We start from the raw sequence: 27,688 nt of genomic DNA, 5'->3' as shown, positions 1-27,688 counted from the left end.
AGCAACAGGAGCAAGGCGGGCTACATCCTGGACAGGACACCAGTCCATCACAGGGCACACACAGACACACACCCTGGACAGGACGCCAGTCCATCACAGGGCAGACACAGACACACACCCTGGGCAGGACACCAGTCCATCACAGGGCAGACACAGACACACACCCTGGGCAGGACACCAGTCCATCACAGGGCAGACACAGACACACACCCTGGACAGGACACCAGTCCATCACAGGGCACACACAGACACACATTCTGGGCAGGACACCAGTCCATCACAGGGCACACACAGAGACACACATTCTGGACAGGACACCAGTCCATCACAGGGCACACACAGATACACATTCTGGACAGGACGCCAGTCCATCACAGGGCAGACACAGACACACACCCTGGACAGGACCCCAGTCCATCACAGGGCAGACACAGACACAAACACACACTCAAACCAGGGTCAGTTTTCCCTGAAGCCAATTAACCTACCAGCCTGTCTTTGGACTGTGGGAGGAAACTGGAGCAGCAGGAGGAAACCCACGCTAGCACAGGAAGAACATGCAAACTCCACACAGACAGCACCCCAGGCCTAGAATTGAACCTAGGGCCCCAGTGCTGCAAGGCAGCACATATCAAAGTAAAACAAATTATGTCAATTGCATTTTTAAAGGATCATGCAATTAAAGATATATTTTTTCCAGTCAAGAGACTTTAAAGCACAATATCGTTGTGCACTGTGTAGATGTGGACAGAAAGAGGACAACTGTCCTGAAACCCAGCTTCACCCAGCAGGGGGCGGGTGGGGCTGTCATACTAACAGATCACAGACACTGGAGGAAGGAAGAAGAGCTTTGTGGCCCCTGACCAATCAGCGGAGCCTTCAGCCGCATGGTATAACAGCCACGCCAAGCTGGAAAACAACAGCTGAGTCACTGATCTGAATCCCATTCTATACTATAATAAGCTAATCACAGACCCCAGAGATCTAATTACATCCTTCGAAAGCTAAGAATGTCTTATTCTAAAAAGCACCGACTCCACCATCCCCTGAATGGTAGAAGGATAAAAGCAAAAAGGAGAACTGGATAAGATACAGCACAACAAACAGATACCAATGACCAGAAAACCTGCAAGGGACATTATGGGGACATAATAGCAGGACGTTGAAGGTGAGAATCAGAACTTCAGAGTGTGTGGAGACGCTTCTAAAATTGTGGGAAAACAAGATACCCGATGATATCTGTATTTTCCATGTTTAAATCGAGATTAAATCGAGTGTAATTGTACCCCTCACAACAAGGCGCAGGTCGATTAATGCCTTTTCCTGGGCTACGCTTAGATATCGTTCCAGGCAAAAACAAATAAACAGAAGCGATGGTTTCAACGCAGACAGATGGGTAAAATTCGCAGGAAGTCGTTCAAGTGGAGAAGGTGGGAGAGAAATGAGAGTAAACGTCTCCACTGGCGGAATAATGACGCCAGCAGGTACGATAACCGCAGCTGCGGCGCAGACGCCGGGTTGCCTCGGTGAAACGCCTGTAATGTTTGTGAAAAGTGCTGGTTGTTTCAAGGGCCTCGCCTCGCCTCTGTGTGCGGTGAGTCAGGCCGCTGGAATGTTGCCACCGAAGCCCCAGAAAAGGGTCTGTCTGAAACCCTGCTGACGGCTGCTTTATAAGGGCAAATCGCGGGAGTCTCCCGAGCGAATACAGGTGCCCCCTTCTGCGACTGGGACCCTCCGAGTTACACGGGTCGTCGTCCCCCAGAATCGCACCGGTTTCGGAAAGCAACTCGTTGTGCTGTACCGCGCTGGAAGAAGGTGCACCCTGACCTCACCTTGTGCACAAACTTCAAAGCAATGGGCAACTGTTACGATCACGCGGGCTTTCCAGCGAGAACTTCGACACTCCACTGCAGTCCTTGCAGCACCGAGCTAATTACCGATTCTATACCGGCCTCTTGAAAGCAATTGGAATACCCCCCACCCAACGTGCCGTCAGTGTGACAACACGAACACACACCCTGCTTTACTAAATACTCTGAAAAATCAACGGATTTCTGCGCCTGGTTCACAACCATTGTTCGCCGTTGGTTTGAGATTGTATCTGTCTCCGTTCACTTCAAACACGTACCACAACACTGTGAGGAATGTGGACAGTGCTGGCTAAGTGGATCAGCATTGCAGAGCTACCTCGCTCGTCTCCAGCTGAGCCAATCCTTTGCTAAACTGATGGGCTGATCGAGGCGAACACAGAAAACTGGGGAGATCTTTATTTGACCCCTGAAACGCAGCAGAGCGTGCAAATTCCACCCTAGGGGGAAAGCATGACCTTCCAAAAGAAAAATAATTACGATTTTACATGAAATCATGCGAATACCAGCGGCTGGCGAAAATTCCCGTAGGCATCACACAGCGTATTAGCCTTTGAAGCACGAAGTGTCATTTTTCTTTCGGGTTGTTTTTCTGCTTGAAAACAAAATGTGCTCGTCAGAGAAGGAATGTGGACTGCGCTGGCCTGAGGGAGGGTGTGATCAGAGGAGAAAGCACACAGATCTCACGGCCTTGATCAGCGTGGTGTAGCTCGGCGGAGTACTGGTGCAAACACGTGTGCGCTCTGACGCCGGGAGAAACCTCACCGACAGTCGGGCCGCCCCCAGTCTCTCTGAGACATACAGCAGGGTGACGTGTCCACACCAGCTTCAGTCGCTGACTGGCAACCAGCTCCCAACCAAAATCATGTAAAACAATTGAAAGACACGGAGCAAACCAAAACGGAAAAAAAAGAAAGTAGCTTATGAACAAGGCTTGCATAATATCTTGCACAAGACGTACCAAGGGCCTGTGTGTACTGCAAAACGTTCTTTTAATCTCGGTCCTATTTGCTCCCGACCCGAGTGCTTATCTTCCCTGAGACTTTATCGGCTGCTGAAAACACTGTGACAGCATACAGTTAGTGCTGCTGTGCGTATGGGGGTAAGGGAGTGGGTCTGTCGCCCAGAGGGACGGTCTCCGTATTTGCTCACAGCTCCAGCAGCAAACACGCCAAGCCTGAGCCCGGGCACGTCTCCAGTCTCCAGCCGGCGGCCGTGCGCGCAGGCTGTGTCCTAGTGCCGGCTGGGCTGTCCGAGCACGCCGAGGCCAGAGCGCTCCGGCCGCGCTGTGCTCCCGCTGGAGACCCGCTGCATGTCGTCCGATTCACGTTGCATTTAATAAAATGGTTTCTGCACGTGAGAGTTAAAATGCTTTTGTTGTTGTTGTTGTTGTTGTTGTTGTTGTTGTTTGCAGTGTTCTTCACAACAAAACAACAGTTGTTTTTTTTTTTTAACTTTACTATACGAGTCCGAGCGCTTCTCTTTCCTAAAGCTTCACAGGCTCACTGTGTCTCTCTCCATTAGGTTGAGTCGACAGCACTTGCAGTCCGGACCATGGAGGACTCGAGCTGTTACTCATACTCTCACTGCTCTTACATATTTGTGGGGAATTTCTACAATAAATATTTCTTCTTACTTAGATTACCCTAATTTAGGTTGGTGCTTAATCTTACCTAGGTTGGGATATGTCACAGGATGTGTATCATAAACAGACACTCGGCTGGAGTATCGCGCACTTCTTTGAACATTTGAACATTTCTGCTTTGCAGGGCTAAAAATGATCGCGCTCCGTGCTCTTCTTCAGTCGAAACCCGGGGGTGTCTAGGACCCAGAGGGAGCCCGCATTGACCGGGCGAGGAGCAGTCACACCTGCTTGGTGCGATCAGCGTCGCCTAGTCCCTCGCACAAGTTTGCCGAGGGGCTCCGGCGACGAAGCGGTTGTTGAAGGATTAATCAATCGACCGCCTTCGTGTTTGGAACCGCCGGACCGGGGCGCCTTGCCGGTCACTACCGAACAGCAGCAGATTCAAGATGCGCCGTGCTGAGCGATCAGGAATACAGGACCGACGGGCGGTGCGGTGAGAGACTCCTCGCCAGTTTCCGTTTTATTTGTGCCTGGAGGGGGAAAGAGCGACGACATTTATCTTGGTAAATAAAAGGGCGGAGGCGCACGGTAAGGCCGTGCTTCAAAGCATTGCTGGCGAAGCGGGATCTGTTAGTATCGGCAGCTGTCACGCTGGCCGAGGGCTGCAGAGGCTGCTTGCTGCCTGCGATCTGTGTTGTCATCTGGGCAGCCACCATGCTCCTCCGTGCAACGCGAGATGAGTAACTGTGTTCTCGCAAGACACGGAGAGGTTGTTCGGGGGGTGCAGGAGAACACAACAAAAGGCCGTCCCTAGGGTGCTTCAGAATTGAGTAGGCGTGATAAAAGGACCACCACAACAACAACAGCAGAAACAAGACCGAACAACTTTTTTTTTGCCGTCTCTTTTGCTCTGAGTGTGGCCTGACAGAGGGGGAGGATGACTAACATGTGCGAAGGTGCCGAAACAGAAATTCTGGACCAGAACCACCGGCCGCCCTCCCCCGAGCAGAGCGAGGCGGGGCTCGGGTTCGAGCCGGACAGCAGCAGGCCGCAGCCCCCCTACAGCGTGGTCCTGGCCACCGCGCTGTACTGCGCCGAGTTCATCACCGCCGCCGTGCTCTGCAGCATCTACGACCGGAGCGGGGACCGGTTCTGGATGGCCTTCACCATCACCTTCATGCTGGTGCCGGCTGTGCTGGTCCAGCTGGCCCTCACCTTCATACACCGGGACCTGGGCAGAGACCGGCCGCTGGTCCTCTTTATGCACATCCTGCAGATGGGACCCGTCATCAGGTCAGTGGCAGAGCCCATCGGCTTGTGCTTTATATGGTCACAGCTTCACTGCTGAGGGGTAAACATTGTCAGCCTCTGTGCTGAAATAAGAAGAACCATGTATCCCATTTAAATGTTTTAGAGAAACTGTTTAGACACGTGTTCTCCTTTAAAATGGAGAAGAACCATAACGTTTTCGTATTGGTATTTATCCAACAGATGAAACGTTTTTAACACTGTGTGCGTGAGTTTAGGTTTTAGTCAGTGAAACTGTGAGTGATTCAAATATATTTTTGAAGCATAACGAAATGGGTTTCAAAGACTAGAACCACAACACTCCGCGCTGTGGCAGACCCAGGTCTGTTCGGTAGAACTGTGAAGAGAAGATTGTCAAATTGCCACGTTAATTCTGATCACTGATTTTATTATTTACTCGATCAGAAAATAACAATCGTGGTTTGAAAGATATATTTTCAAGCTTTGCATGAGGGTCAAATAGAACTTGTTCTGGTGTTACAAATGATCAGAATCTGAAAACGCAAGAAACTGTCAGATTGTGGCGCAGTATAACACACCAAACTACAGCCGCAATCCGTGTTTACTGTGTGAAAGCCCGTTGAATCTGTTTGTGAAACACCAGGTGCAGCAGAAGGAGCCCACATATCACACTTCCCTTATGTGTATTTGTGAGACCACGTCTACCACAGAGCAAACACTTGAGAAGGCCACCGCTCCGTGTCAGCTCTCCTGTGGGAGACCCGCTGGGAATAAGCAATTCCACCCGCTTCCTTAGCGTCAGTTGTCTGTCCTGATACCAGTGAAACACGTAGCGCTCCTCAGCACTATAAATATGTCTGTTTTGGTCCACTGTCGCGGGCAGTTGGGGTTTCTCTTAGAGACATGTCATGTCGGCTCAGGGCAGATGAAACCCTTTCCAGGAGGTGGGTCTCTGAGTCGCATCAGCCATTCGAGTTTCGCCAGTAAATGACAGTGATCGCAGAGCCGGGGAGAGCGCAACAAACACGCCTTCTCCGAGAAGACTGGAGGAAGACACCCCCGGCCACAGCATGTGATGCCTGATGCGTCTCCTACAGATCACAGGGGCCCCACGCATGCAACAGGCTGGGGCAGTCTCGCCCCCCGCCCCAGCACGTCATCGCGCTGTCGGGTAGTGAGCACGCCTGTTCTCGGCCAGCTCTTCCATCCATGTTTCTCCAGTGGAGAAAGGTGACCTAAAAACTTCAAGCACCCGCTCTGCTGGGGGGTCGGTAACCCCGCTCGCCCACAGTTCCCCTGCAGCACCTCATTTGCGTCTCAATAACTCTGCTGGGAGTCAGGAATGTCACGCATTGCGCCGGCCCCCACCTGCCCCTTTATCAACACCCGGGACAACAAAGACAAGATCTTCTTTTCGTAGGAGACCACAGTATTTTAAATCACTTTTTTTTTGTGGACAGGACACCTTAGGTTTCGCAATGAATATATTTAGACCTGTGAGGTATTATTAGGAGTCGTTTTTTGTGTCAAAGAATTGGGCAGTATTGGTCAGCCTACTTTTAAGATGTTGTTGTGAGCCGCCCATTCCACTGCAACGCCGGATCATGCCTCAGGCACACCGAGAAATGTGCTCAGATCTGCAAAGGGAATGTAAAGGCGTCTCTCCACTCCATTGTGACGGCCCGGGGCTATTTCAGCTTCTTGTGTTCAGGCTAGTTCTCCATCTCCATCTGTTTACACCGAGTTATTTGTCCTGGATGAAGTTGGCAGTGTGGAGGCGGGGCGCAAGCGTGTGAGAATACCTTGAACTAAATTTGACTTGCCGGGGTTTTGGTGGATTACATTGTCTCTGCACTGCCTGCTGGTCCCTTTAATGTACTGCAGTCATTCAGTTTGTAGGAAATCGGTGTCAACAGTGTAGCGATTTTTTCGGTGGTTGGGTTCTGTCACGTGACGCACCTTGACCATTGCCGATTCCGTCTCCACTAATAACGAAACAAGGCGGCTGCTATTCTCGTAACAACTCAGCCACAGCAGAGCTTACAGGCGAGGCTGATGACTAAGCGCAGAGTCTGTATAATTTGCATCTTCTGCCCCGGCAGTTTACGAATTGCAACATGTTTGTTGTTGTGCGTTTATTTTTCGATTCAGCTGTTGATCGAGATGTCCCGACAATTATTTTCGACAGAGTGGAAATGCGTGTCGTTTGCAGTGATCGCCAATGCAGTATTTAGAATCGAAATAACTAATAACGATAAAAAACACCTCACATCCAGAGGACTGCGAATATATCTTGCTAAATTGGATCTAATGAAGATGCAATGACTTGTTAATTTGCATTGGATTTTAAAACGAAGCATATCCTTGTAAAATAAACGCAGAACACTCAAAACGATAGATGGAGGAATTTACCAGTGTTTTAGACGCAGAGGTCTAGGATGAACAGTTATAAGGAAATGGACCTTGAACGCATAAACCTGTGTCTGTTAGCTCTTCCTGCACTCTCCAGAGTAGGATACAGCACCGTTAAAATTAGAGCTAATCGAAGAACAGGCTCATTGTCCACAGTGTTACACCTGGAAATGTATATATCTTTTGCACTGGAGCGAGAGTAGGGTTTAACAGTATGTCAGTGATAGTCAAATTGGTGGTGACACTATCTTCAATCCCAGGAGTGACCCACTGGAATTGAAAGGGATTTGTTTCCAGGTTACAGCCTCTTGCTGAAGTGAGAAGACAGACCCTAGCCTTTAGCACAGCTGTGTTGGGACATTTCTTTTAAAATCTGGGTGATATTAAATATTGGTAGATTGTGGAGATGTGCTTTGTAAAAATATGTCAGTCTGTTATTGGATAATCTGACTAGAGCTGTGCGGTGGTGTTGTACTTCTCTTATTGCAGGTTATAAAGCATGAATTGCTCTTGATAACCCTGCAGCGAAAGGGAAAAACAGAAATGCAAGCATTGACTTCAAATAACATCTGAAGGAAAAAGGTGTTGAAATGATTGATTTATTAGGCTTGGAATATTGTCGGTGAAGTGGGTGAACATGGTTAACATGGTGAATGAAGTATTTTTAAGACATCATCTGAAACTGGGCTAACGTGTGGTTCAGACCTGGTATGCAGCCCAGGTCAGACATCCTCCAGGCAGAGGACTGCAGAGTGTGCACCAGGGATGGGTTTTCTGTCTTTGGCACACTGCTTTAGTGCCTGTCACAGCAGACAGCTGTGAAATAAAATTCAGTTGGCTTTAATTTTGGATCAAAAAAAGATTTGAGAAAAGGGAGGGAGAAGTCTAGCTCTGGGCTTGTTTGTTTCTGATGTCTGATATCATTACACAGCACCTTAATCACAGTGGTTGCTTATGTTTGTGTTTCGCTGGCTTTCTAGCAAGATATCTGAAGCTCACACTCCCAGCAGGCCGTGCACTTCACTGCGCTGATATTGAAGTTCTTAACGTGAAGTTTCAGGAAAACCTCGGAGCTGAAGTGAGCCAGTCTTCCAGGTATTATGTCTTGAGACAGCAGGCATGGTATAAACAGAAGACATCACAGTTCTTCATACCTGGAACCTCGACTTCTTGTTGCTACAGTTCTTATTGTTCTGTAATATGATTTTCACATTTTTAAAATGTTACAATGTTATAAACGTGTGTCTGGTACAGTCAAACACAAAACACACTTGCTCTTTCTGACAGGACCAAGCTGTGTTATAGAATGTAAACTTCAACACAGACGTAATCCATCCAGCTATACAGCCATTTAGAAAAATATTCATTACCATAAAAACAACCACGGAGGACCGATCTGTTGTTTCACCAGATGGACTGTAAAAGGCTTGTTACATTAGCTTTCCTTGATGTAAATCATTTAGGAATCCTGTCAAGTAAACATACTCTATTTAATATGATATCTTTAGGTGTGTATGAGCCCTTTAAGATAAAACAATGTGGCTTCCTGAAGTCTGTGTCATGGTTTACTGTATCTCTGCACGCTTCACCAAATCCTTTACACCTACCCTGTGTTGAATGGTGCTTTAGTGTTTGTACTGTGGCCAAGTCTTTGTATAAGAGCTCTCACACACTACTGGAGTCAGGTTGTTTCAAACATGACACGGTACCACCATTTCTCACTGTTCCTCCTCTCTAGCTACAACATGTACATGCAAAGACAGAGAATTCTCTGGTAAAACCTGTTTGATATATGGCAGGGTAGGGTTTTTATTGACAGGATATGTAAATAGACAGCTTTTATTGTATTGTAACTATGAAAATCTGTCCTCTGTCGTCCCCCTTGTTGAGGTGTGAGGAAGAACCCTGAGACTCTCCTCAAACCCGTTGTCTGATCAGGAGTGCCCGACCAGCCGGTTCAGGAAAATGTGAGAAACATGTCAAGTGTGAATCTGTGGTTTTAGAAACGGAAGGGCCTGAAATCAAAACAAAATCCAGGCGATACCGGATCACGCACTGCCAACTCCCGATCCAATTTTGTCATTTGGGACAACGAGGACGTAAGCAGGCTTGTACCCAGCACAGTCTTCCCACGGGGCACAGGCCGCTGAGCGGCGCGCCCGGAGCACTGAGACCGGCGGTGCTGCTGGCTGGACTCTTTCGAAGGTCCGAGGTGGTTGATGCGATCTGTATCTCTTTGGAGTTCCCGAGAGGGCTTGTCCGGGGGCTGCTCAGAATTCCTGCTGTCTGCAAGTGGGGCACCCGCAGTGCGGAATGTGGGGAACCGGCTCCCAGCCGGTTCTGGGTGGAAAAGCGGAAGGCGCTCGCTGTTCCTGACAGGAAAGGCGTGGGGCTGGTTTGTGGATTTGCTCTTGATGGCAGACCCGTCTCTGTGTGTCCGTGCTCCTCTTGCTGTCTGTCCTCTGTGAAGAAGGTCCAGCTGCTCCCCCACTGACACCACCAGTGACATCAGCCTCCTATTTCCTGAGCTTTCATGGCTGCGATTCCACTGCCTTGGGCGTTTCCTGTCAGGGCTTGCCGTGACGGTCCAGATGGAATTGCATGGATCCCTTGAACTTGATCACAGTGAAGGTGATCCCACTGCCTGCGATCATCCTGTTGGGAAAAATGGGGGACAGACTTTAGGGTACCTTTTCCTCCACTTGTAGTGGGATGGGCCCAGCTGGAAGAGCAGGAAGAGGGCTGCTCAGTCACACATGCACACACGACCTGTGGTGTAAACACAACCGGCTCTACCAGGCAAATTGGAAATGCTTTCCTTCAGATGTGTAAAGAGAAGGAAACAGTTACAGATAAGGGTGGTTTTTCCATCTGCTTTCCTTTTATCTGCTCTTGAACTGACTCATCTGTTGATCAAACTGAAGTGTCATGCTCTGCATTTTGAAAGTGAACTCCCTTGTCTCTTTCAGTGCGATACAGTAAATTTCCATCCTGGGTCAGTTACGGGTTCGTTTCTCCAGAGGTGAAGGCAGGTTCCAGTTTAGGCTGGATCTGCTGCCAGCCCTCCTTGAAACCAACAGGCTCTTGCAGTTTTCCCAGTCCCACCCAGTGAGCAGGCAGGCAGCTGTACAGAGTCTGTGGGCAGACAGCTCTGATGAGGTGCGATGTCAAACTAACGCAAGCTGTTTCCGGTTGACACCACTGGCCTGTTGCCATTAACACTTGAAAGGGTTTGCTTGCTGTTTCACAGAGAGAAGAAAGCGATGTTCTGTCTTCTGGATGAGGTTAAATTAAGCCTGCCATTGCAGCTTTCCTCTCTCAGGCTGTAGCGGCTGAAAATACACAGACTGCTCTATAAATACCCCTGCACATGCTTCCTCTGCGCGGAGCAGGGGAGGACGGATTAGTGCTGCTGTACTCGGAGGGCCTCGTGACCAGGGCAGGGGTGGGTTTCTCACAGGCTGCTTCTGTCTGCTGTAGGGTGCCACTGTTTTGCATTGTTGTTTTGTGTGTCTTAACACAGAATTTGGACTCTAAAAAATACTACAAAACAAAGGGAAACAGAGATCATACAGATCCTCCACATCCAGTGTCTTCTTGTAGAAGTTAGAGGTTTCAGAGGTTCATTCTGGACTTCTCATTAATTCGAGAACCTTTCACCCTGACCGTATCAAGAGGAATTCCACGATATTGATTTCACGAGGAATGTACAGCAGGTTTATGGTTTGTCTGTCTCAATACCAGTGACTGTTGTTTATAAGGCTTTTTGTGAATGAGGAGCTATTTCATGTCAGTAACTCATACCCAGATCAGATTTTTTAAAAATCACTGCATTGTAGATGAAAATGAGATATTAGTCCCAATTAAACCTTATTCTAGTAGTATACGCATTTTGCAGAAAATGATACGGTTGTTAACTAACCGTTTTCATTAATTCTATGCATAATCTTTCTGATACTCTGATACAATCTGTTGGTGTGTTTCTGGGTGTCTTGCTGTTGTGCTTGTAGAGTGTGAAGAACACGTGTGCCCTCTTGTGGCAACATGAATATAAATGTCTTAACACGGGAACTCTCCTGGTTTATCACTGGTCAGCATTTCTTTGGCACAGGAGCTTTGTGAAAAGAAAGAAGAATAAATCAGCCGATTCCAAACCTTCGTCAGATGGTTAACTTTTTCATCTACATCCAGAGACATAGAAAGAGGGTTTAAAACGTAGGAGCAGCTGTCAGTAAAGTCTGAGCCCGCTCTGACTGCTCTGACTGCTCTGACTGCTGCTCGCCATTGTGACTTACTCTCCTTTGACCTCCAGATCTCATCAAGATCTGGTGATGCCTGTGTCTGGTTTGAGGTCAGATGACAGTGGTATTATTGGCACACAAGTCTGAAACTGTGCCATGGCCCATACCACTGACCACTGACTACTGACCACTGACCACTGCTGGTACGCCTTCACCTGTGGATTCTGTACAAGGGGTGAAATATGAACTTGACACTTGTTGACAGTATTTCACCCACGGTGTTCAGTAGTCCCCATGTCATTAGAACAGGACTTTGTCCTTTTCCAGGATTCCTTATATGCGGATTGTGTGTCCGCCAGGCAGTGTGGGCACAATGTGTGCTGCTCGTGTGGTCAGCCTGTTGTGTGTCGCAGGTGCGTCGAGGCCCTGATCGTGTACTTCCGGTCTGGAAAGGGGGAGGAGCCCTACGTCACCATCTCCAGGAAGATCCGGCTGAAACACGGCCAGGGCACCCCCACGGAGTGGGAGATCGGGCACTCGGAGCGCACGCTGGCAACGCACCGCAACGCTTTCAAGCGCACCGCTGTCATCCAGGCCTTCCTGGGCTCCGCCCCCCAGCTCACCCTGCAGCTGTACGCCACCATCCAGGAGAAAGGCCTGACGCCCACCACCAGAGGTCAGGCCAGCCTCCCTGCCCCCTGCCCCCTGCCCCCAGCACGCTCCCGGGGTGTGGACTCGCACAGCTCTGACGTCTGACACGCCTGCCTTTCTGCTCTCTTTCAGTCGTCCTCATGGCCATCGCGCTGCTCTCCATCACCTACGGCGCCCTGGTCTGCAGCACCCTGGCCATCCAGATCAACTACGACGACTACAAGTATAGGCTGCGGCTGCCGACCTACGCCTGCATGGTGCTGTGGCGCGGTTTGGAGATCGCCACTCGCGTGACAGTGCTGGTGCTCTTCAGCACGGCGCTGCCCGTCTGGGTCGTGCCCGTGGGGCTGGCCAACCTCCTCTTCCTCTTCTTCCTGCCCTGGGTGGAGTTCTGGGCGAAGAGGGCGGCGCTGCCGGAGAACGTGGAGAAGAACTTCAGCAAAGTGGGCACCACTGTGGTGCTGTGCCTGGTCACCTTCCTCTACGCCTGCATCAACATGTTCTGCTGGTCAGCCGTGCAGCTGGACCTGGCCGACAGGGACCTCATCGACAAGTCGCAGAGCTGGGGCCGCCTGGCCGTCTACTACGTGGTGCGATTCGCGGAGAACACCATCCTCATCGTCCTCTGGTACTTCTTCAAGACCGACTTCTACGAGTACATCTGCGCCCCGCTGCTGGTGGTGCAGCTGGTCGTCTGCTACAGCCTGGCCATCCTCTTCATGCTCGTCTTCTACCAGTACTGCCACCCCTGCCGCAAGCTCTTCACGCACAACGTGGCCGACTGCCTGAGGTGCGTCTGCTGCCGAGAGAGGCCCCGGGCCCTTCCGCCCCCGTCGCCAGCAGCCCCTGACCTCCCCCGCGAGCCGTGTGCCCGTGAAACGGACATCACCGACGACGCCATCATGGACGCAGCGTGAGCTCCCCCTGCTGGTGGGGCAGACTCGTGTCAAGCCTGGTCTCGGCGGGAAGCTGCGGAGGCCTTCTGTGCGCTCCTCACTCCGGGGCGGCTGGTGACGGGGGCGAGGAGCGCAGCTCACTCACCGGCGCGTCTTCGCTGGAGCCGCCGGGGGCTGGCGACCCGACGGCGAACCAGGACGTCTGGCAGGAAGCGCCGCCTGCATGTTTTAAATAAATGCAAAATTGATTTTTGATTGGAATCACTTTTTTGCTCTGGCTTGTTTGGAACCGTCGTGTAGGCAAAACCTTAATCACGATTCTATATTTAGGTAACTCAGATGAAAACAATGTGTTACTTTGCCTTGTAATGTTTTTCTTTTTTCATTTTTGATTCTCACGGCCTGTTGACCTCTGGAGACCAAAGAAGGTGTTCTACCAATTTCTCAATAATAGCCTCAAACATCAACATTGAAATACTATATTGGGGGACCCTTTTCATTTCAGGATTCAAAGGCAGTTTGGTGCCAAATTCCCACAGTGAGTGGGAGACGCAACCTTTACGAGAGCCACTGTTTCACTAGCAGCTGTCCAGGTGACCAGGACTCTTTCCAAGGACTGACAAATCCCTGACAAAACGAGACATTGTCACTGAGGGGTATTTCCAGGAGCTGTATCCCAGAGGCCTGGCTTGAAAATGTCAGGATCTCCGCACTCAAGCCAATTACAGACAAAGGCATACCCTAAAAACAAACCTATTCAGAATGTCATTTTTGCTGTTGCTCAGAATACAATTTTCACAACTGAACAGGCTGCGATGTAGATTTTGACAGACTGGCTGAAATGACACACAGCTCCTCAGGAAGGCTGTAGTACGCATTCACCTGCCAAGTCGTTACAGAATGGTACTGCATATGACTCATCCTATTTGGAAAAAAGCTAAATGGCCCAATATCTTGTATAAACCAAGGCTGTAACGCAGTAGCAAACCTGGTCTTCTTTTCGGTGTTCAGTGCTGAGAGAAAGATGGCTGATGAAAGTGATCTGACAAAAAAGGTACAGCCTATTGGTGCACGTATATGATGCAGACCTGAAGGCAAGAGCAAACCTGGATAATGTCAATCCAGGTAGCACATAGGGGTTGACTGGAAGTGATTGGTGGACACAAACCACTCTAACCAAATTCATGCTGGGTTGCAGCATCTGCTGTTGGCTTAGTGATCTGGTGTTTCCAAGGACATCTGTGACCCTGCAGTGGAGCCCATGGCACAGGCTGGATCAGAATGCTGTTAGGGCCATTCTCTATTTATTAGGTAGAGCAGAACGCATTTGATACATAAAATGTGCACAAGTATAAGAGTTTGTACAAATCCACTGGAAAGATCTAGGTGTAGAAGGGAAAACCCTAAAACCGAGTACCACTTTCCTCATACCAGACCTGCCACCACAATTAAACAATTGTCTGCCTTTGAGTTTCTTGACCAGTCTGTCAGGTATTCCTGAGCAGTGAGCACGGAGCTCAGTGTCAGGCTGTGACTGTGACTGATCGTTGTTTTACAGGTGTGAGCTCAGCAGTGTTAGATATGGATGAGTCCAGTCAGGTCAGCTGTGGTAAAGTCCTCTGTCCGCTCACTGCCTGCTCTGCAAAACATGGCGTGAGGTGCGGGGTCATACGTGGGGTACATACGTGTAACATGCCCATTAGAAATATAATCAGTTCAAATACGTTTTTGTGATTACATCATCATCATATGCAAGTATTCAAACCAGTTTTCGCTGGGGTTGTGTCAGTATCGCAGTATGCCTTTTGTGTGTCATAGCTGGACGTGAGGTCTAATGTTTCTAAATGCACATATTCGTGTTTTTTTATCAAAAAGGTCCGAATGAGTGAAGCTAGTCTGCCTGTGGAGGCTTTGCTCATGTGCAGCTGTCTCCGTTTACCTCTTCCTGTTCTGCAGGTAAGGGTGAAAACATGAGGCGGTTTCGTTACAGTCTGGTTCCAGAGAACAATCTCTGGATTGCTGCACAACACTTGACAGACGTTTCCATGTAATTGAGAAACGTAGATGGGTGACAAACAAGAGGGGGCTTGTTTGGTTTGGAGTAGCTAATTGATCACAGGATCTCATTCAGCTATGTGGCTGGACAACTCCTGGCTCCCACATGTCTCCCGTCCCAGGTGTCCACTGAACGTCATGGTCACTGGCTGTTCTAAAAGCCTGAATTTCTCTGGGTCACTATCGACACAATGAGTTGACACGTAGTGAAAGAAATGTGTTTTAATTCAAGTTTACACTGGAGTGCCCATCTACTACTTGTACTTGTCTTTTGTACCTGCTTTTAACAAATAAAGCTGTGTGAAATCCTGACGGTTAAATGTTCTCTTGTCCTTCGTTCCATTCGCTGCCAGAAGGTGGCGATAAAGACCCGGGTTCTTCTGAAGAGTCCGAAAGAAAAACGATCTAAAATTCAGCACCAAATGTTTAATCGGCAACAGTAAATCAAGACAACCTCTCTCTTATTATCAAATTCGTAACAGTAGAGTGTTTTTGATCACAGTTCGCTTTTTCTTGTTTTTTTTTTTATATAATCCAAAATAGTACCCAGACGAGATCTGGTACTTTTCCCCTATACTGTATATGGGAATTTGTGAATTGGCGTCTAATTTTTATTTATACTGAGATCAAATGCTTGAGATACTTGAATGTGTACAAAATACCCTTTTCCGCAACTACTGTGAGCATCTGTTCATTTTCCACTTGGTTGTGTAGAAGTACCATGACTTATTTACGAGCACAAGAAGAGCGCACCAACAGGTGAACCTATACACACATTCCTGCTCACATAACTGAAAACCTCAGAGCAAAGCCAAACAGAACTTACAACTTTCCCAGCTGTTCTGTGATATACATTAACGGATATGAATTAAGATCCAGATGTTCTCATTTCGTTCACAACTTTAATTATTGAATTGAATTAACCTGTATTAACCTTCCCCCAAAGGGAATTTGTCTTGCACTTCAAAAGCTCACAAACGTGTAACAATGAATGACAATAATACAAAAAGACAGCAGTACAATATCATAATACAAAACACCATTCAACAACATCGCTCAATCAGAACTCTTCCAGTCCCACAGAGTTAAAAAATAATTTGCTTAGGAAAGTCTAAGAACAATGATAACAATAAGAGCCTCACCTGCAAACATTATATTCATTGTTCATCAATTGAATGTTTTTTGGTATAAAGGAAGTAAATGCTTTCTGAGTCTTTATATGCGACTCCTCCCAGAGGGTCTAAATCAGTCTAGTTTCTAATAATGGTGGATGAATGGGCTCATCTAAGATTTTATGTGCAAAATTAATAATGTGTCGCTCTGTTAGACATCTTATGGAGTCCGAGGATGTGTCGCTAAGCTTTGCCTCAGTCCCGATCACTTTGTTCAACTTGTTTTTGTTCTGCAAGTACAAGGCACCTCCGCAGCTCCGAACCCAAAATGTAGAATTCTTATAAAAGAGTAAACCTTGTGGTTTTTTTTACGTTAAAACTCATTAACTTCATTAAAATATGCCACCTTTGTTGCGCCTTCAACTTTTTTTTTTACCGTATTGACTGTTCATGTCAACTTACAATCTATAATAATGCCAATGTATTTATATTTACTGTTTTCAATGTCAGTTCCATTAACCGTTACAGGGGTTACAGGGATTTCCTTTGTTTTGTTTGAGTTTAAAAAAGATGTATCTCCTGTCTACTGTTTTCGTCATCATGCAAATGTGCAAATGTCCAATCAGGAAGAACAGCTGCTTCAGTTCACTAGTCTTTTACACATTCAGTCCCAGCGCGATGCCAAATCCTCATTGTACAGGATACATTCTTATTATCCTCATTTATTATTAACTAACTAGACGAAACCAAGATTATTCGGGTTTTCAGCAGATTTGTGCAGCATTGATAGTGTGCAGTACATACTGTAGGCTCGCAGTTCCACTGGCTGTCGGATGAGCTAAAACTTTCCGATACGCAAGGTATGTCATCATATTTTGTTTTCGCTTTTCCGGGAACTAGATGAACTATGAATCTATGAAAACCCAACTTCACATAACGTTTAATTTTTTTTAAAAAAGTTTTGTTTTCATTATTCTCATCCCCTTTCGTTGTTTCCAACCTGTTGTGTCCTTATTATGGGCATGAGATTGCGGGAATTGTCCAGGAGAAAAAATAAAAATAATTCTTAAACCGTTCTAGTTATGTAACATCGCATTTCGCTATATGGTGGGCTGAGTTTGGATTTATTGATGAACTGTGTTAAATAAAAGACTTAATAACTAAACGCGCATTTCAAACGGCGGAAAGTCCTACATTTTGACTTTTGACTTACGGGCTCAGGATGCTTCTTTGCGCTTGCAGAAGAAGCGCTTCGGCCAAGTTCATTCTGCCATAAAACGTTTCCTGAAAGATCTGTAGAACTTCCTCCGCACTCTATAGACAGAACGATTTATAAAACAAAAAGGCTTCGTTGAAATTGAGAGAATGACCAATAAAAATACAATGCAGCATTGTTTTTTTTAAGCCCTGTTTCCTGCATGCCGCAGTTAAAGGGAATTTTTGCAGTCAGCACTCGAACGGGTCCTGTTCCGTGCGCCCAGCCCGCCCCAGGGTGCGGTCCAATGGGTATTTAAGTACCGGAGTGCTGCAGCTCAGAGCAGCAGTCCCGACTGAAACAAAATCGCACATCAGACCTGCAGACGCAAGTTACCACCATGGGCAACTGGATTGTGAACCACGGGTTATCGGTTTTTATACTGGTGAGAACAAATCTGAATTATTATTATTATTGTTGTTATTATTATTATTATTAGCACGAGAAATAGAAGATTATTTGTATTAAGAAAGAAGACGAAACGCATGAAATAGGAATAAGTTATAGGTTTATTCAATGCTGAAAAGAGAAGAAAAAACAGCGTTTCGGCCGTGGAGCCGTCTTCAGGTGTGAAATAGGTGTAACGTAGAATATTAACTGACTTACTGTTGTCGCTCTCATTTCTGTAATACACGAGATACATTGTTTTGGTGGTGTCTGCCTTTTAAGACTGTAAAGATTAACTGCTTAATTCTCCTTGCTCAACCAGTGCCAGTCGTGTCTTCCAGTCCCCAAGTTAGTCATTAACCTGCCTTGAGTAGTGGGAACCTGCCGATCCCATACTTTTAAGGAATGACGCTGAAATCACTTTTTGTCGGAAGAAATCGCTTTAACTGGAAAGATACGAGTGTCAATTTTCCCTTGAACTATGTAGCCCAGTTCTATGTTCTGAGAGAGTGTGGAACTCTGTTTTGAAATGCTTGTCAATGGTTCATGCAGTTCTATTTTTTCCTGTTTAGGTGATTTGGATGGGAATCAACATATTTCTGTTTCTGTACTACTATTTTTTCTACGATCTGGGGGACCAGTATGTCTACACCCGACACCTTCTGGGGGTGAGCACAGCCATGAACCTGCCCTTTAACACAGCCCTGTGGTTCGGATATTAACAGTGCCTTTCATGTTGGTTACTTTCTTTGGCACAAATGAAATGAAATCCTTTATTCAGCTAAGAAGAAGGGTACTATGGGCGGCGCAGTGATTAACACAACGGCTTTGAGGACCTGGGTTCAACTCCCGGGGTGCTGTCTGTGCGGAGTTTCTACATCCCCCCCGGTTCTTGTGGGTTTCCTCCCGCAGTCCACAGACATACTGGTAGATGAATTCGATCCTGGGAAACAGGTGTGAACGTGTGCATGTCTGTGTCTGTGTCTGCCTGACCTGCCATGGCCTGGTGTCCTGTCCAGGGTGTAGCCTGCCTTGTGCCCGTTGCTTGCAATGGCTGACCCTGCGCTCTGACCCCCAGCTTCTCTGCCTGTCTGTGTGCCTCATGGAGAGCAAGCTGGGGTCTGCGAAAAAAGATAATTCCTAGTGCGAGAAATTGTAAAGGGTTAATAAAGTGATGTTTTAAAAAAAAAAAGATTAGAAGATGAATAGAAAGGTATTTCTATTCCTTAACTGATGGTCGTGCTCTAGGGAAGTTAAAACGCTGATGGTTTTGTTCCTGAAGGTATGGGCCAGAGACGGCGGGCCTGTCTGTGAGGTGCGGCCTGCCTCAGTGTGTGTCAGCTGCCCCAGGAAGGGCCACAGCTGGACCTCAGCAGGGGGGCTCCCTGGGCTGAACCCGCCCTCTCCGCCCTCGTGACAGCCACGGCGCCCCGCGCTCTCCGCACACTGCGGTTCCTAACGCCGCTCTTTTCCGTTGCAGTCCGCGCTGGCGTGGGCTCGGGCGCCGGCCGCCGTGCTCAACTTCAACTGCATGCTGATCCTGCTGCCGGTGTGCCGGAACCTGCTGTCACTGGTCCGCGGCTCCTTCGTGGTGAGCGGCTCTCCCGCCAGCTCAAGCCTCTTGTGCTCTTAGCAATCGCCAGGGAACTGCGCTGCACTTTGACTCGTTTTACTGTTCAATATAAGCAGTGGGGAGGCACAGTGGGGTGAAAGTCAGCACAGCTCTTTAGTCCTGGGTTCGAGTCCAGCCTGGGTTTGCACTGTGTCTCCGTGGCTCTGTTTGAGTTTGGTCCAGAGCTGCTGGCTGGGTCAATGAGAGTGCCTGCTACTGTGCCATGTGAGGGACGGGTGTCCTGTTCTTCTAGGACAGGCTCTGGGTGACCACTGCCCTCACGTTCAACAGGTAGAGCACACAGGAAATGAAGCAGTGCTCGCAGTGTGTGCATGTGTTGTGGTCCGTTGCGGTTGTGTCTTTCTCACAAGCCCCCTCCTGGTATTTCAGTGTTGCGGACGGTCTATGCGGAAGCAGTTGGACAAGAACCTGACTTTCCACAAACTGACAGCCTACATGATTGCCCTCATGACGGGTGAGCACCTCCCCGCCGCCAGTCTGTGTGTCTCTCTGCTCTTCTCTCCATGTGGCTCCGAAATGTGTGGCTTGACAGTCAGTGTGTTACTGAGCTGGGACTTGGTGCCATGATAATTACTGTTTCTTGGCATTTTTGATTTACAGTACATTACAATAGCATAACATTACACCCTCTCTGCCCTTAATATTCTCCTTTGTCTGTACAATAAAAGGTGATTGTGAGATTTAGATCCATTCCCTGAGTTTCTTTCTATATGAGAATATATCAACCAGATAACGCTTTTGTGTTACTTAAAACAGGCGCACAGTACTTTTGCTGGACTTCTGTCAAAAAGCATGCCTGCATTTTGAAGCTATCACATACCCACACTAGTATTCATACAAAAACCTGTTTAGACTGCCTGGTGGAATACATGCTTTGTTTCCTCATTAACTGGAAAACAAGGGGCCTTTTGACTGATAAGCTGATGACAGCTTATGTCATTTAACAATTCTGAATATGCAAAATGTGCTGAATGGCCTCTTCTTGTTTTGTGACGCTTTGCTATGTGTAGTGAAGTGTGTAGTTGTGTTTTCACCAGGTTGCACACACCCTGATAATTACAGTGGAAGGGAAGAGGTGTGTGGCTCCCTGTTGTCACCAATATATTGCCAAAGCCTCGAATTTTGTCACTGTGAAAGGAACATTTCAAACGCGTTGAAATGCAATCTGGATAGTACAAATTCAATCTGATAGAAATAAATGCAAATAATGCTTTGGAATCAACAGTTCTCAAGGTAGTTTGCACTGATACCCAATGCAGTGACAATTAAATTCTCTGCTGAGTTGTGTAAGGGATCCCAAACACCCTCTCTCTGCTGTCTCCTCGGCCCAGCTGTCCACATCATCGCTCACCTGCTGAACCTGGAGTGGCTGAACAACAGCAGACAGGGAGAGTACGACACCCTCAGCACTGAGCTCTCTGAGCTGGGAGATGTGCCTGACGAGAGCTTCCTCAATCCCATCCGCTCCAACAACACCGTGAGTCCTGCTGCTTTTCAAATTCACTCGGAGTCACACAGCTGAGTGCCTTTCTGTGAATGGCCATCAGCCTCTAGAAGCCGGCGCATGTCTCTTAGAGCCGTGCATGGCTGCATTTGTTAGTGTGTTGTCTTGCATCGCAGATCTAAGAAATTGACAGATTGTTCTTTTGCCCTTTCCTGCTGAGCTGTTCAAGAGAGCCGCCTGTGTTCGCAGAAAAAAAGGTCTCAAGGAAGGCAAGACGGTCAAATAGTTAGAGCACAGGAGTCCAGGTTGTTAAGCTATCAAGATATCCAGCTAGTCTGATGACTTAATTAACCTGCAGATAACCCCAGACATAATATTTGACAGCTGGTCATCGAAACCCTCAAAAAACATCAGCAACTGCTTAAGATTTAAACAACTTGTAGTTCCTTCACTCCATTGAGGTGCTCATGCTCTTGGGTGGTGTTACTGGTGTTCTCTTGTGATAGCAACCTTACCCCGTAGATGATTTCAATGGCAAGCGATTGCGAGTGAAAACAGATTTCACTTGACTATAATTGGGTCGAGTAAGACGCCCAGAGTTCAGGTTGGGGCAATAAACCGGCCTGTGAGCTGCCCCGAGTGGGGCTGTGTGCAGGGACTGACAGTCTGGTCTGCCCCTCGTGTCTCAGACTCCCACGTACGTGGCGTTTACCACCATTGCCGGCCTCACGGGGGTCATCATCACCTTGGCCTTCATCCTCATGATCACCTCGTCCATGGAGGTCATCCGGCGCAGCTTCTATGAGGTCTTCTGGTACACCCACCACCTCTTCATCATCTTCTTCGCTGGGCTGGTCTTTCACGGAGCTGGGTAAGCAGCAGAGAGTCAGCCAAGCACTTTAGACCACAAGGCTCCACATGTGATAGAGCTCTTCTCTGCAAAGACAAGGTTGTGTTTGTCCGCAAAGGGCACTCCTGTGTTCTGTGTCCTGTGTTCTAATCTTAACTGAGAGCCAATTTAGGACGTAATTCCCAGCAGGGATCTGCTCCTCTTTGTGACACTTGTCCCTCCGCCTCTTCCAGGCGGATTGTGCGCCAGCAGACAGAGGACAGCATGCTGCTCCACAAGACTGCGGTCTGCAGCAACCAGTCCTTGTACTGGGGCAAGATCGAGGAGTGTCCCATCCCACAGTTCAAAGGAGGGGAGCCAGGGGTAAGACTCTCCACATGCTGGCGTCGGCACCCCCTGAGCGCAAATCTGAGAACAGCACACTCCCCTTGTAGAACTGGTTACCTAGAATCGTAACTGTTGCCAAGCTTTTCAGCTGACACTTATCCAAAGGAACACTCTTGTTCCTGGATGTGCACCCCCATGTACACAGGTGGGTATTTTACTGGGGCAATCAGCTGAAGCACTTGGCTCAAGAGCACATAGCAGTGGCTCAGCTGTGGGATTCGAACCCACAACCTCCCAGTTGTGAGTCCAGTACTCTAACTGTTGACATATTTATCATTAATAATAATAATAAAAAATGAAAGATTTACAATTTGATATTAAGCAGCTTGGTAGAAAGATTGGATTTTATTTCACTTGAAAATTAAACCTGATTAAAAAACAAGCAACATGTGTGGATATGCCTTGATACTAATCTGAGTTAGGCAAGTGACTCTTGTCTCTGCCTCTTTTCCCCCAGACGTGGAAGTGGGTGTTAGGACCCATGTTCTTGTACCTGTGTGAACGTGTGCTGCGCTTTATTCGCTACCTGCAGAAGGTCACATATCGGAAGGTGAGCAGGCAAGAGGTTTCTCTAAATCTGTACAGCTGCGCTCTGATACAGCTGCGCTGGCCTGTGTCCTCGGAGAGGCCCGTGCACAGAGGAGGTGGGAGAGACGTGGGATTCCCAACTCTGGGGACATGGAATTCTGCCGATTTCATCAGCTGTTACGACCGTCATCGTCATCATGATCAATAACCTGTGCCCTCAGATTGTGATCCACCCTTCCAACGTGCTGGAGCTGCAGCTGACGAAGCCAGGGTTCCACATGGAGGTGGGGCAGTACGTCTTCCTCAACTGCCCTTCCGTCTCCCAGCTGGAGTGGCACCCCTTCACCCTGACCTCTGCCCCCGAGGAGGACTTCATGAGCGTGCACATCCGCTCCGTGGGGGATTGGACCCGCGGGCTCATCAGCCAGCTGGAGAACCTGCCCGAGGGGGCGCAGGGGCCCAGGTAAGGGCCTCTGGGGGTCCGGTGCTGCAGTGTGGAAACGGCTCCTGAAGCCACTGGCTCAATAAATCCATGAAGGCCTGGCAGCAGATGGAGTAGCCCCTCGTGATGAGAGCGGTCAGCCAGAATCTGGGTGTGGGTTCGACTACAGGTGTGCAGCTCTGTACAGCTCTCCCGTGGCACGTGCCCTGGATACAGTGCATCATGCCTGAAATCCGTCCTTATCACAATACTGGGTGCACAGAGACATCCAGTGTAAACATACGGAGGAAATGGCCCAAACACACACTTGTATTTGGGGGGGGGGTGTGCTGGCAGGTGTCCCAGGTAGCAGCAGCACCTGAAGAGCTGGGAGAAGCTGTTCAATTGGCCCAGCTAAGCCCAGTAAGCATTGGACACTGCAATACCCTGACCCTCTCTGACTTGGATTCAACAACCCTGGAAAAAAAGCATGAAAAACAATCACTTCTGAGATTAAATTTTACCCCCCTCCCCTCCCCCCCACGCAGTATATTTTTTAAAGCTGTACAGAGCTACAGTATGTGGCTATAAGTTTCAATGGAGGGGTCCTAGGCTGCCGTGTGATTGGCTGTGGCGTGACCTCTGACCTTTCGGTGCCCTCCCAGGATGGCCGTGGATGGCCCGTTTGGCACGGCCAGTGAGGATGTGTTCGACTATGAGGTCAGCATGCTGGTTGGCTGTGGCATCGGGGTCACGCCTTTCGCCTCCATCCTCAAGTCCATCTGGTACAAGTTCAAGGAGTCGAACCCTAAACTCCGCACCAGAAAGGTACGTGCAGGACGCAGGGGAGCCCTCACCTCTCAGCCGATGGAGAACACAGCCCCTGTGGGTTTCTCACGCCTCTGCTGTTTGTAGAACATGACAAAGATCAATCCTCATGTTGTTTCTCTACAGAACAGAAACCGGACAGTCACAAAAAGACACCCTATTAGTAGTTTTCCTGACTGGCAGTGAAAGTGTATTGAACATTGAAAGGTTTAGACTATATAAGCAAGGATTGAAGTTTCCAGTGTTGTTTTTAAAGTAACACTAATTGAAAATTCCTTAATTGAAATGTGTGCAATGCCTTTACAAATCATTACAATTAAATGAGTCAAAGCACGAATCTAAAGTGAACTAACCTGGATTCACAATTACAATAGGGTTGTATTTGTAATTATCAGACTGAATCAGCACACGGTATGTTGAAATGGCTGCCGTGTGATCACAAATTCAAGACATCGGTTGAACTCAATAGAAAGGTCAACTCCTGACTGATAATCGTGGTAAATGGAGTGTCTGTCTGTGTCAGAAGAGCTGTCCTCCAGTAGTCTGAGAGCCTTTCTGGAAGAACTTTATACTGTATATCAGCCTCACAGCATCTCATTTTTTCTTTTGCTCTCTTTAATTAAAAGTTCTAAAAGATGAATGCATGATAGGAATTTTTCTTTTAATACATTTGATTAAACACTTTCTAGCTACTGGATTTTTTTTTACCACTCTCGACATCTCAAGATATCTTCCTAAGACTGTTTCTTAAATGTTTCTTTTTTTAATGCTGCTGTCATGCATCATTTCCTGGTACATGAAGGGGGTTTGGCATTAGTGTAAAAGTAATATCCTCATCTGGAAAGCCCGGGAGTACCGGGGAAGGGCAGGAAGGCAACAGAGGCGTGTTTTGATTTTGTCTTCTCGCTGGGTGGCTGCAGATCTTCTTCTGCTGGGTATGTCGGGAGACCCATGCCTTTGAGTGGTTTGCAGACCTGCTGCAAGTGCTGGAGAAGCAGATGGAGGAGAGGGGGATGAAGGACTTCCTCACCTACAAGCTCTTCCTGACCGGCTGGGACCACAGTCACGTAAGCACTGGGCATCAGCAGCTGTGGCTCAGAGCTGCGTTCAGATGTGATGGGGGCTTTTCCTCCCTGTTGTGTGCCTAGACTTTTAAGGCCATCAGCACCGCCTTTGTGCCATTTCTTGTCCTTTAGTGTGAGACTGCCAGTCCCTGTCAGGCAACTCCATGACCGTAAGAGGACCTCAGTTTAAACAGGCTTGTAGGCAGCAGTGCGGAGGCTGAACCCTGAACTCGACCACCTTGACCAGCGGTCAAAAAACAGAAAGAATCTGAGTTCCCTTTGCCTTCATTGTCCTTAAGTACGCCAGTTAATACCGAGGAATGCATTTCCATGTGTTGCAGTGCTTTAATAATTTGGACAGGTGTAGAAATTGAAGTGTTGCTCTCTCTGTGCTACTTCAAGAGCAACATTATGCAGAGGGTAACTTGTTCAATGTGGTATCTGCAGAAACCCTGCAGGCATCATTACTCCTGGGCAGTGGGCACTGACAGATTTACAGGTCAAGGTCTGACCATGGCTGTGTCCTCTGTCTCTTGCTGCAGGCTGCTCATGCCATGGTTCACTTTGACAAGGACACAGACATCATCACTGGGCTCAAACAGAAAACTCATTATGGCAGGCCAAACTGGGACAAGGAATTTGAGGAGATCCGCAAGGAAAATCCCACGTAAGATTATCATGCTCCTTTATGCTTCCTTCACAAGATCGTGGCATTGGAACGCAACCGGATACAGATCGTGCGTTTCTGTACCACGCTGTGTATGTCAGTGCTGGCCAAATCATAACACTTCTCATTGCTTTCTAATCAGTTAAACAGCTGGAGAAAAATCACATCATCTGAAGTGTAACAATGACTATATACATTTCCAATACATTTGATGAATAGGTTTTCAAATTGTTATTGTCTTTAGAAATTTTAGGTGAATTCAATTTCCGATAGCAAAATGGACCAAATACACAGAAACTATTACATTCAACTCTTGATTCATCATTTCACTGCTATTTGTGAAATAAGAACATTATCCAGATAATAATGTGCAAATAACTGGCAGTGGGATATGCAAAGGAAGAGCTCACTCACACACACTAATGACTAATACTTTTACTTTCTGACTGATGTGCTGCAGGTCAGTTGTTGGTGTGTTCCTGTGTGGGCCTCAGAGTCTGGCGAAGACCCTGGAGCAGAAATGTGTGAAGTATTCCGATGTCGATCCCCGAAAAGTGAAGTTTTACTTCAACAAGGAGAACTTCTAAGCAGATTGAATTCGTAAACTTCCTTTGAACTCTGCTGTATGGAGACAGTGGCACTCCAATAAGATGCTGACTGCAGCAGCAACAATCTCCACCTCTCACGTTCTCTTTTGCACAAAGACTCATTAAGGAATCAAGCGATCCGGACAGCTGTTTGTGAATTGAAGGCTTTGGTAGCAGGTTTCTGTGGCCCACATGCACAGACTTCACCTTTCCACCTGCACAACTGCTGGAAGTCAGCACACCTGTGTGAATGCTTTCAGGTCCATCACTGAGCTTTCACAGGGGCTCATGAATTATGCACACAGCAAGACAGCAAGCCAGGAAGCCAGGGACCTCAAGTCTGATCGGCACATCTGAGGAGGGCAATTTAAATAGCTTTCAAAGAAATGTCAAGAAAACAGTTTGGACTTTGCACCCTGTGTATTGCTGCAGGACACTCTGAATGCCAATGGGGAACAATCAGTTACTGTCTGGCCCTCCTCAAGATGACAAGCTGGTCTGGGTGACTCATTGCACTCCCTTTGAGGAGTTCCAAGCGACAGTTTGTGTTCCTGGAAGTTCAGAAGTATGGAGTAGAGTTTGATTAGCTTAATCACTCATCCTCACAGTGTGAAACGAATTTGTAATGACCAGATGTTTTCATTTTAAATGTCCCAGCTATAGCATGTACAACTGCTATAACTACATGTATATGCATATACACCAGCTATAACCGTTCCAGGGCAGGACAGGCCAAACTGCTTAAATAGAAGTCAGGCAATGCACCTGATCTTACTAACAGTGGATGGTATTTTCAAAAGAAGAAAGATTCTGCTTATGTTATGTCTTTTGCTTTATATTCCAGGGCTCAGAAAATAATTACCTAGTGCAATTATCTTCTCTGGATGCAGCCACTTCACATAAAAAATGCAGCAAAATAAGCATTGGAGCCAATAGCATTTGTTACATTTTAATGACTCTACAGTGTATTTTTAAATGATTGTCTAGTTTTTAATAGCAGGGTAATGCTCTACTGTACTCACAGTGTTATTAGCCTGATAATTGTATCTGTCAAAACTGACGCTGTATTGTAATGATAAACGTATGAGATAGTATGTATAACTGATTTTTTGTACATTGTCTTTATTGAGGACTAATCTCCTGAATTATATGCGAGTTAAATACCTCAGATAATGATTAGGAATGGAATGACCTAAACGAATGAAAATAATGTTTGCAATGACTTAGAAAGATTATTTAAAAAATACTTTACATCTTTTACACAAATAAATTCATGGTTGCAAATAAATCGCACCATTGAGTATTTCCTTCCTAGAAGCTGACCTGTTCAATGACCAGTAAAAAATAACGAGGTTACAAAACTATATCCGACTCAATACTTAGCATTCAAATGCCACTTAAGGCTCAATACACCTTTAGAAATAAATAATTTGAGATCCTTATAAACAAACTGAGCTTTCAATCGGTTTCAGATAAATACTCACCGCATACACTGTCCCTTTCACCCCATAACACAAGAGCACGATCATCCCACAGCCCCTCAAAACC

The 27,688-nt window shown here is 47.4% G+C and overlaps 2 protein-coding genes across 2 annotated transcripts; both read left to right on the top strand.

Annotated features, from left to right (window-relative positions):
• Positions 1 to 911: 911 nt before the first annotated feature.
• xkrx (XK related X-linked) lies at positions 912 to 15,297 on the top strand. Its single transcript, XM_006633029.3, has 4 exons — positions 912 to 1,168; positions 3,638 to 4,746; positions 11,789 to 12,051; positions 12,159 to 15,297. The coding sequence occupies exons 2-4, from the start codon at positions 4,391 to 4,393 to the stop codon at positions 12,941 to 12,943; spliced, it is 1,404 nt and encodes a 467-aa protein (XP_006633092.2). The 5' UTR covers positions 912 to 1,168; positions 3,638 to 4,390; the 3' UTR covers positions 12,944 to 15,297.
• A 2,187-nt stretch (positions 15,298 to 17,484) lies between these two features.
• On the top strand, positions 17,485 to 27,428 carry nox1 (NADPH oxidase 1). Its single transcript, XM_006632911.3, has 13 exons — positions 17,485 to 17,729; positions 18,304 to 18,399; positions 19,212 to 19,322; positions 19,734 to 19,818; positions 20,696 to 20,841; positions 21,498 to 21,679; positions 21,892 to 22,021; positions 22,503 to 22,595; positions 22,795 to 23,036; positions 23,660 to 23,822; positions 24,743 to 24,889; positions 25,429 to 25,553; positions 26,014 to 27,428. The coding sequence occupies exons 1-13, from the start codon at positions 17,685 to 17,687 to the stop codon at positions 26,138 to 26,140; spliced, it is 1,692 nt and encodes a 563-aa protein (XP_006632974.1). The 5' UTR covers positions 17,485 to 17,684; the 3' UTR covers positions 26,141 to 27,428.
• Positions 27,429 to 27,688: the final 260 nt, after the last annotated feature.

The sequence above is a fragment of the Lepisosteus oculatus genome, chromosome 8 (assembly GCF_040954835.1).
Source record: "Lepisosteus oculatus isolate fLepOcu1 chromosome 8, fLepOcu1.hap2, whole genome shotgun sequence".
In the NCBI taxonomy this organism is placed as follows: Eukaryota; Metazoa; Chordata; class Actinopteri; order Semionotiformes; family Lepisosteidae; genus Lepisosteus; species Lepisosteus oculatus.
The sequence above is the reverse complement of the archived record's forward strand: the minus strand, read 5'-3'. Positions and strand labels throughout refer to the sequence as shown.